Genomic DNA, 10,698 nt, shown 5'->3' with positions numbered 1-10,698 from the left:
TGTCTGTCTGTCTCTCTGTCTGTCTGTCTCCATACTGTTCTGATTTTTAAAATTTATTTAAATAAGCTCCAACCGTGTAAATATGAGTGGTATACATTTGGTCACTGACCCTCTGTGTTACTGCCACTTTTCTATAAAAGCAAGGCAAAGTAAACTGCCCCAAGAGGCGCCAAATCACTGTAATGACAGTGCGAGTTTTGTATTACTATTAAATGTTTCTTTGCTTACTCTTAGTTTATTCTAGTGGTACTTATATTAAATTTCTGTATTTAGTTTTATGTAAAATTAAGATAATGACACATGGCAGGAAGGGTCATTTTCGGGGTTATTACCCGTGATCTATCCTTTTAGCACATTGCCAGGCACAAGATAAGCCATCAGTGTAGGTTTATCCCTGGTCCATAGTGGCCAAGATTTTTCTGTAGTAGTCAAGATTGTAAGTAACAGCTTTACTAGCTCTTAGTTTAAATAAGGACCCAATCCTGAGAATCTAGCTAGTGATTAAATTGTACCCGTCACCTACAGTGTACTAGTTCTGCATATGCAATTCTGTTAGAGGTTTCTTTAAAAAGTTTTCTTTACCTTGAATTCTGTGTCCCCCCAACTCTCTCTCTCTCTCTTGTACTGAAAATTGGGAAGAGTACTAATAGGAATTTATAAATGAAAGACTCAGATGTTTAAATCTCTGGAGGTCTTCCCTGTACCTCCATCGACAAAAGAAAAGGAGCCAGAGAATATACCACAACCCAGTAGATATTAAGAATAACACATGGCAATCCCATGTATGGGTGTGGCCAACAGTGGAGCTTCAAAATGCATGCAGTATTACTGATAGAGCTAACAGAAGAAAGATAAATTGACAATCAACTCCCCAATCCTCTGAAGTGGGTCAGAACAGGGCATCAACAAAATTAATTGTAGGGCCACAGCATATACTAGATGAGAGATTGACAGACTTTTCAATAAATGATCACATGGTAAATATTTGTTTTGTTTTGTTTTTGTGGTACCGGGGATCAAACTCATGACCTTATGCTTGCTAGGCAGGCGCTGTGCCACTGAGCTATATCCCCGGCTCATGGTAAATATTTTATAATTAGGGGCCAATTGTAATTAGACTGTCATCCTTGTTTGATTACTGCCAACAGCCCTTTAAAAGTGTAAAAACAGATTTTATAGATTATACCAAAAACAGAGCTACAGTTTGCTGCACTTATAATTTTTATCTCTTTCCAGGTGTGACCTTAATGGAATGGGTTTTTATACTTTTGAGTGTAACAGGACTTCAGAGCCCACATAGGCAACCAAAAAATGCTCTAATTTTGAACCGACTTCCCCACAAGAGAAATTAAACTCCCAGCCCCGGTCACCTGTGAAAGTTTATTGTCCAAGAAGATGAAAATATGTGAGGAAAAATCTTCCATTAGGAAGTTATTCTACATGTCTTTTATCAGAGATTTTAAACATTTCAATCCTCTAAAGTTTGGAAATTTGTGATCTGATAGCTTTACCTGAGGCTCCTATTTTTCCTCTAGTGTTTATACATATTCTTAGAGCTTTCTTCTTTTGTGTTTTCCTATTTGTCATTCATTATACTGTTGCATGTAGTACAGTAATTTTCTACTGGTCCATTTCTGTGATTCTCAATGCACTACAGTGCTTGGCATATAGTACAGATTATTGAAGGAGTATTTAGGTAAACTAGGGATATGTCTCCAACTGTATGACAGGTTTTCTTGCAAAAATAGTGATCTTCTTTTGTCATGGCTTTAATACTCCCTTTTTTCAACACTTACAAAATCCCACATGGCTTTTTTGTTTGACTGATTTTTGCTTTTCTGAGACAGAGTCTCACTATATAGTCCAAGCTAGCCTGGAACTCAGTATGTAGCTCAGGATGGCCTGGAATTCACAGTGATCCTCCTGCCTCAACCTCCCAAGTGCTGTAATTACAGGGATATGCCACTGAACCGGGTATCCCACATGGCTTTTTAAATACAGTATCCTTTTCGATTGCTACCTCCTACATTGGAATTCTATAGTCCAAGTTTTAACACATTTGTTAACATATACTGCCATCCTTTAAAGGAAACATGCATAGGTACACACAAAACCTCAATGGTCCTAGTGTGTATGGTGATTTATTTAATTATGTTATATTCAGGTAATAAAAAAACCTAACCTTTAAACTTTCTACACTTATAGCCAAATAAATAAGTTTACAATCTTAGTCACAGATTTTAATGTTCTTCTGGCATGTAGTACAAAACCTAGAAAAATTTAGAAACTTAATAAAAGCAATCCTACTAAGCAAATTAAATTCATAGTACTCTAGTATCACAATGTTTCAATAAAAGCAAATTGCCAAGATTAGAAAAATCATCCTGTGCCTTTTCCTGTTCACAAATAAAATCATTTAGACAGTCACTGATATGAATCTGAAAATGGTTGTGATATCTTTTTCTAAAATTTAGTAGTAGAAAACCATCTAGACTTAAACTCAGATGTATCAATAATTTCATTAATTGTAAATGAGCTAAACAGTAATTAAATGGAACAGATTATAAGACAGGTTTAACACAAAAAACAGGACCCAACAAAATGACTACAAGAGATATGCTTTAAATACAGAAGTACTGAGTAGTTGAAAATAAAACTACAAAAGCTGGCATGCTATCAGAAAAATGGACTTAAGCATGTGGTATTTTAAGAGATAGGGTAATTTCAAAAGAATAAGAGCATAATTTAAAAGCTATCTCATGTGTGTGCACCCAATAACTTCAAAACATGTGAAACACTACTAACATTACTAAAAAGAAAAAGATGAGGGTCAGCTACGGTGGTGCACACCTGTAATCAGAAGGCTGAGGTGGGAGGATTACAAGATTAAGGACATCCTGGGCAACTTAGCATAACTGTCTCAAAAGATACAAACAAAAAAAAAAAATAGAAGATGAATTCACAGTCAGACTTTTATATTCCTCTCTTAGTACCTGATAAAATAAGTAAAAATAAAGACATGAAATGTTTTAATAGCTATGAAATATACAATGAACATTTACTGAACTGTGTCAAAAACCTCAAGGTACACGTTCTTTTTAAGTACACTGACTTGCTCTTGCTAATCAAAAATGGAAAAACAGAAGTATTAAAAAAAAGCAGAGATTAGCATATAACAAAGTCATTGCAGTAAAGATTACTTTTGAAAAAAAGGTTTTCATAAGACCATTTCACTTTGCATTTTAACCTAACAAATTCCATATGTATAATTATTAAGAATGCTTAAGGAGGGCCGGGGATATAGCTCAGTGGCACAGTGCCTGCCTAGCAAGCACAGGTCATGAGTCTGATTCCTGGTACCAAAAAAAAAAAGACTTTTCAAGAATGCTTAAGGAATAAGAAAACCATTGACATTATTCTGGGATTTTGTATGTTTCTTAGGTATTCATTGCTCAGTCCAGATCATCTGGAAGTCACCGAGATGTTGAAGATGAAGAACTTACAAGAATCTTTGTTATGATACCAAAGTCCTACACAGAAGAAGATCTACGGGAAAAATTTAAGGTATTTATGTTTTCTAATCACCTGCCATTTGTGATGACTCAGTCCTTAAATGTTGTACAGTTACTAGAAATTAGAAAATAGTAATGAGGTAGCCCCCTGCCAAACTTATCATGAAAAGATAGATTCACGTGCAAAGCTCAGTGAGTTTTAAGTAAGATCACACGGTTAGTAGCTGATAGAGCTAAGGTGTTTTTTTTGTTTTGTTTTGTTTTGTTTTGTTTTGTTTTTTTGGTTTTTCTCCGGTACCGGGAACTGAACTCACGACCTTGCGCTTGCCAGGCAGGCGCTTTGCCGCTAAGCTAAATCCTCAGCCCCTAGAGCTAAGGTTTAAACACTCTTAGTCCTGATCCTGCTTTTGATCTTTAAAATTTTAAAGTACTTTCCTATCACTTCTATCTATTATCTGTTACCTGTTATATAGAGGTGAGTCAGCCAGGCCTGATTATGTGAACCGTTATCTAATATTAATTATGGACCTATGGTATGTTGACAGTTTACACACAGAAAGGCTTTCTTTTTGGGGGGCGTCTCTTATCATTTATATATTTTTGTCCTAAAATTGGGCATGTGTAGGACTTATATTGAAGGAAACAACTGCACCTCTGAATATAGATAATAGTAAATGAAATTTGAAGTTAATTTTTAATGTTTATAGCAATTCATTTTTATCTGCAGTGGTAAACTTCCACTGCAGTGGTAAATTTTAAAAATTTGTTAAAAGCAGTGTTTAAATTGTTTTGAGTTACACTTTTAAATTTTTTTTCTACTTATGCTACCGATAACATGGATCAGGTGGGCAAAAAGCAAGAAAGATAAACAAGCAGAAAAAAGTGATTTTCAAACTTCCTTATTCTACCCCAAGTGAAAGTTGAATAAAATACCTTAAAAATAACCTGTCAAAAAGATATATTCCATACTTCTTATAGTAAGAAAAAGTGTTTTTCTTTCTATAACTTTTTCTTTTTTTCAGAGTAGCAAATAAGACTGTTTATCTAATGTATATTAATTAAGTTACTTGTTGGGTATACAAAAATTTATTAAAACAAACAACAAATACCAAGAATTTCTATCCACATTTCTTCCAACATTAAAAATAAATATTAGTGCATATTTGTCAAATAGATTATTAATATTTCGAATGAGTTAGAGATATAGTTTGACTTGCTGTCCTTCAAAAGAATACATAATCATTTATGCTCCTGCTAGAAGACAGTTAAACAATTACAACTAATGTATATTGAGTATTTAGTATGTCCAGGTTTCAGTCTAGAAAGCCCAATTCCAGAACCTCTGCCCCTGAGTACAACTAACACTTTAAAGCTACCCAGACCATATGCAAGTCTTTTCTCTCTATGAATTATCTCCTCTATGACCTATGCAAATTATTTTATTTCTGTAAAGCTCAGCTTCCTTCACTATGAAATAAGCAATAAAAAATATCTTGTGTCCTTGAAGGGTTTCTTTGATTGTAAGCAAGAAGCATGTATGTATTAGTTAGCTTTCCTATTACTAGACAAAAATACATGACACTCACATCTTAAAGGAGGTGAGCTTTAATTTGGCTCATATTTTAAGAGGATTTAGTCTGTGGTCAGCTGGCTCTAAGAAACATCATAGTAGGAGGACATAGTGAAGCAAAGCTATTTAGGTCGTGGTGGGCAGGAACCACAACAAGGAAACAGCCTTAGAAAGGAGAGAGCAAGGGATGAGACATAGTCCCCCTAGGCCATGCCTTCATAACACACCCAGAAGTATACTCCACTAGTGCCTCAGGTGGATCCCAAAGCAAATCAAGTTGACATACACCCTATCTACCATATCACACCTTGGCAACAAACATTTTAAAACCATACCTAATCTCCAAATAAATACGTTAGCAACTTTATGGTTTTGCCTAAATTAATACAACTATACCATGTTCAAACAGAAACACAACAGTCCCTTCCCCAAAAGTCCAGAATTCCAGCATTTTTCAAAAGTCAAGGTCAAACTCTCTTTTGACACTCAAGGCAAACTCTTAAATTGAGAACCTCTGTGAAAATAGCAAATAAGTTACATAATCCTAAATGTACAGAGGCACAGGGAGAACATTTCCATTGCAGAAGGAAGGAATAGGGGACAGGAAGGAATTAGACCAAATGAAGACTGAGTTCCACCAGGGCAAACATTATTCCTTGTAGCACACTATCTGGCAATGGGCATATGGCAGTAAAATGTGAGTTACAGAAGGCTTGGGCAGCCCCATCCCTGTGGGTTGCCAGTTGAAATCCACATAGCCTGTCTCTTGGGCTGGTTCCACTCATAATCTGCAGCTTTCCTTTGCAGATATTCCATGTTCCTGGCACCTTCAACTTGGCTGGGTTCTCTACTGCACCTTCAGCTTCATTCCAACCGATTCATGTACTGCCCTTGCAGAGCCTCCTTGCCTGGACTCCCAAGCCTTCCTTTGAAATCTGTATGGAAGCCTTTTTGACCCCACAACTCTTCATTCTGCATGCCAGTATAATCAGCATCATACCGATGCTACCAAGCTCTGATGTCAGTGGAAGCAGTAGCCATTCCTCTTAGACCATGGCTACAGAAGTCTCTTAAGAGGCTGGATGGCTGAGAATAGTGAAAAGAATATTATGAAACAAATTTCCTAGGAGGTTCTACTTGAGCAGGGGGCCTAAGGCCTCTCTTCTTAAATAAAATGTTGACAGTTTGCACCCTTAGGTCCATAATGAGTGGACTCTTACTGATTTAATAGGGCATCTTCTTGTCCCTGTACAAAGCACTTGGTTTCTTTTAATGCTGGTAATATCTTCAGCAGGCATACTTCCTTTTGCCCCAACTTTACTTTGGCTCATTTTCTGCCAAAATTTAAGTTTCTCTGTTCTGCCTTTTGCCCCTGATTCTTACTATAAATCTGACTAAAATCAGCTAGCAGTACCTATGCCAAAACCTGAATGTTGAGCTATCTTGAAATTTCCTCCACCATTAATCTCAGTCTCCTGCAAAGTCTCAGGACACTGACAAAATGTGGACAAACTTTTTGCCAGAATATAACACTCCTGACCTCTACTGCAACTGCCAATGGAGTCCTCCTGCCCATCTGAAAACTCCTGAACCTGGCTTTTACTGCTTGAATTCCTGTCACTATTCAGGTCTTCTGAGCACTGACCAGAAATACCCATCAGAATGTATTTACAGCATTCTGTGACTTCTCTATCCCATATCTAAACTTTTCCAAATTCTTCCCCAAAGCAGTTCAAAGGCTTCTGAGCCACTTGGTCAGATTGAGTTACAACACTGACCCTACTCTTTGTTCCAGTTTTCTGTATTAGTCAGCTTTCCTATCAGTGACCATAATACCTGATACCCACAAGTCAGAGGAACAGAAATATAAGCTTAATACCTGACTACCACAACTTAAAGGAAGAGAGGTTTAATTGAACTCTCATTTTATTGGGATTCAGCCCATGATTTTGGCTGGTTCCAAGGCAGAAGCATAATGGCTGGAGGGCATGGTAGAACAAATTTTAGTTTATGACAGCTGGGAACCAGAGCAGGGGAGCAGTGGCAGGGAAGAAGAAGCAAGGGACTAGACATAGACCCCAAAGCCGTGCCTTGGTGACTCACTAAGACACACCCCAAAGTGTGAGCTTCCAATCCCCCAAGTGGATCCCAAAGCCAGTCAAGTTAACACTCCACCTGCATGGTCACAAGGCATGAATAATCATACATTTAAAGTTAGTTCTGAAATAATCTCTTCAGTTACTAATTTTGAGTCCCCTAAGATCATGTCTTTTAACTCTTATAGGTGTATGGAGATATCGAGTATTGCAGCATTATTAAGAATAAAGTCACTGGAGAAAGTAAAGGTTTGGGCTACGTACGATATTTAAAACCATCACAGGCTGCCCAAGCAATAGAAAACTGTGATCGAAGTAAGAATGTTAATGACTTTCTTTAAAATTCCAATTATTCTAAATAACTGAATCTAATATTGGTTTTTGCTAACATATCTAGTAATTCTTAACAGTGGATATTTAATTATACATAATTCAAAGATGAAAATATTTTGGGGTAGTGATTAAGCATTCGCAGAAATGCTCGTGGAGAGAAATCTGAGCAGCCACATTAAGATAGCACATGCAGTGCATATGTTGGTTATTTCAACAGGTTTTCAAAATATATATATCTCAGAATTTAAGGTGTTAAAATCTGATTTGCTCTTTCAGTTCTTTTAATACTTCTACCATATTTATTCATTTTTTTAACCTAAAATCTTAAGTAGAATTAAATACTAATAAACATGTATGGTAAGCATAGGATTTCTAAGGTTTCCTAACCCAGATATTTAATTATAGAATTGATCTCAAGCTAAGAGTCAGGGTAATTGAGTCTTCTGCTGTTACTAATATGAATAATAAAGACTAAGCATTTTAAACGTGATGAAAAATAGTCTTTGTCATCATACTACTAACTGCACTGACTTTTAGAACTAAATTGCTGTTTTTAGATATTATGAGAATTTATACTTACATGAAAAAATTGTTAATAGAATTCTTAGATACCCTGAAGGTCCACACCAAAGTTTCATTGTAGAGCCTTCTAAATTTCCCATTAAGCCAGCCTTCATTGAGTACCTATGCTACACTCATTAATATGCTAAGTATTTTACAAATAAAATATATGGCAATCCTGGCATTTAAGGATTTTGAACCTACATTAGGCAGCAAGACATAATAGGTAAAAAATACTGAATAATTTTAAATGCTCTTCAAAAATAAGAAATATGTCTTATTTGTCTTGCCATCACCCAAATACCTAGCATAGGGATAGGCTTTAGTAAAGATTTCTTGAGCTCTCTTCCATAGTAACTTCTAGTATTTATGGTAGACTCAGTAAGAATTTGCTAAGTGAAAGAAGTATTGAAATGCATGTGGGATAGTCTATCAGTGCTGAGCAACAGGTGCACAGAGTGAGCATGGAGACACATTCGGAGGAGATGGGACTTGCGTCTGGTATCAAGTGGGCAGGGAAAAGGTGGGAGTGATGTTAGCAAAGACTCGGAGCCAGGAGTGAACATGTCTTGGTCTTCGTGTTGGGGAGACAGTTGCGTGAAGTACAGTATTCCTGCTGAGAAATTATGAGACAAAGTCAACTAAGTACACTGGAGCCACATTTGGGAGTTCATGCAGAGTTCCAACTTAGTCCACGTGAGGATTCTCTTGTAGTTTGTTTAAAAATAATAAAGCTTAGCTGGTTGTGGTGGCACATGCCTGTAATCCCTGCACTCTGGGAGGCTGGGCCAGAAGATCACAAGTTTGAGCCCAGCCTAATTTAGGTAACTTAGCAACTTAGCAAAACTATGTCTGAAAATAAAAAAATAATAAAGGGCTGGGGATATAGCTCAGTGCCGAGGGCCTGGGTTTAGTCCAGTCTCATTACTGTAAATAATAATAATTGATAATATGTAAAGCTTACAGAATGTTTGACCTAATCACAGTATTAAGGATAGATTTTCATAGAAGGAATTCAAACTGACTGGTTTTATCTTGTTTGGAACCACAGTATAACATTATGAAAGCTGCGAAACCTTAAATACCACCTATGCATAAGTATTTTATTTAAAGTTTTAGAGAGTGTTCTTCCCCACCTTTTGTATCTCATGTTTAGTTAAGAACCCTCCATCCAGAAACAGTGAGACCACTTAAAGGGCTGTTGTTATTAATTGAAGAGATTCTAAATTGAAAACAGGCATAGAAGGTAGAGTAAAAGATAACATACTAAGTGTATCTCAAAGGAAGAATCTTGGTGGCGGGTTAAATGGAAAGAAACCAGCAGGATTTTGTTGTTGAGGAATGTGGATGAGTAAATAATATCATGTGCAGTTGAACTGCATCATTGACCCATAAGTTGGGATTCTTGCTGTTGGATTCATTGTTTGCTACATCATTCAGAAAGCAAAAAGTAGGTCTGGTAGAAATGGCTATGTATAGATTTTGCTTTGTACAATTAGACTGTTAAGCTAAGTCAGGCAGTAGCAGCCATGTATATATACAGGTATATTAAATTTGCAATGAAACTTGAAATTCATGGATTCTCTTTTTCAGGTTTTAGAGCAATCTTGGCTGAACCAAAAAATAAACCATCTGAATCCTCAGAACAAGATTATTATAGTAATATGAGGCAGGAGGCTTTGGGACATGAACCTAGAGTAAATATGTTTCCATTTGGTAAGTAGACTACTTTTACTTCAGTAGTAGATTCCTTTATGCACTTTAAGTTGAGTGTTTTTTAAACTATTTTATTGTCATTAGTCTATAAATCTCATCTAGTGAATAAAAATCTTAAAGGTAGTTTTATTTCCTAAAACGAAGCTCAAGACTTTAAATTCCTTATTCCTTAACACTTATTTTGTTTAACTTATTTTCCATTAGTTTTCTCTGATTATTTGAGAATTATCTAATTAAACTATGTCAACACCATTTTTTAGTGAACCTCTGCTTTATGCAGCTAATCAAAAAGTACAGAAAATAGATGCAGATATCCCTTCAGTATGAGTCCTAATATTTTGTCTCAAAACTGGCTGGTTTAAAGTTAAGGCTACAGAAAAGAATGACAAAAGTAAAAGCTAGAGGAAGGGGAATGTAAGTGATGAAAGCAAGGTCTTTAGATGATATTTGCCATAAAATTCTTGGCATGTTTTTCAGTTTTACATAATGAGCTTCGTCCTGTCTGATAAGACTTGGTGTTTCTGTGATGAAGTTGGGTGATGGGAGAGTTGTGTGCTTTCTTCTCATTGGTCCCTTCTGGTCGTGCTGGTGACCAAAAGCATAATACAAAATGCGGTACCTTTGTTCACTGCAATGGACTTTTGTTTTCTGATGCATAAAGTGTGACATGACTTTTTGAATATCAAAACTTAATATTTTCCTTTGTTTTTTAAATATTGTTGGAGATCAACAATCTGAATTTCCAAATTTTGACAAGAATGAGAACAGAGGCCAGGAAGCTATCTCCAAACGCCTATCAGTTGTATCAAGAGTTCCTTTCACTGAAGAGCAGCTTTTCAGCATTTTTGATATAGTACCAGGATTGGAGTATTGTGAAGTTCAACGAGATCCTTATTCAAATTATGGTAAA

General features: G+C 36.1%; 1 protein-coding gene across 2 annotated transcripts in view; it reads left to right on the top strand.

The window, feature by feature from the left end:
* LOC102003608 (RNA-binding protein 45) overlaps nucleotides 1-10,698 on the top strand; it is a gene marked incomplete in the record, with an annotated part of 17,934 nt that overhangs the window by 694 nt on the left and 6,542 nt on the right. The window contains 4 exon segments of one of the 2 annotated variants that reach the window (XM_005373395.2): nucleotides 3,442-3,564; nucleotides 7,367-7,493; nucleotides 9,666-9,788; nucleotides 10,514-10,693. In XM_005373395.2, the coding sequence (XP_005373452.2) occupies nucleotides 3,442-3,564; nucleotides 7,367-7,493; nucleotides 9,666-9,788; nucleotides 10,514-10,693 (553 nt within the window). 2 annotated transcript variants of the gene reach the window in all.

This window comes from Chinchilla lanigera, unplaced genomic scaffold (assembly GCF_000276665.1).
Source record: "Chinchilla lanigera isolate Chin_1 unplaced genomic scaffold, ChiLan1.0 scaffold00002, whole genome shotgun sequence".
Classification (NCBI taxonomy): Eukaryota; Metazoa; Chordata; class Mammalia; order Rodentia; family Chinchillidae; genus Chinchilla; species Chinchilla lanigera.
This window is presented reverse-complemented; position numbering and strand designations above follow the sequence as displayed.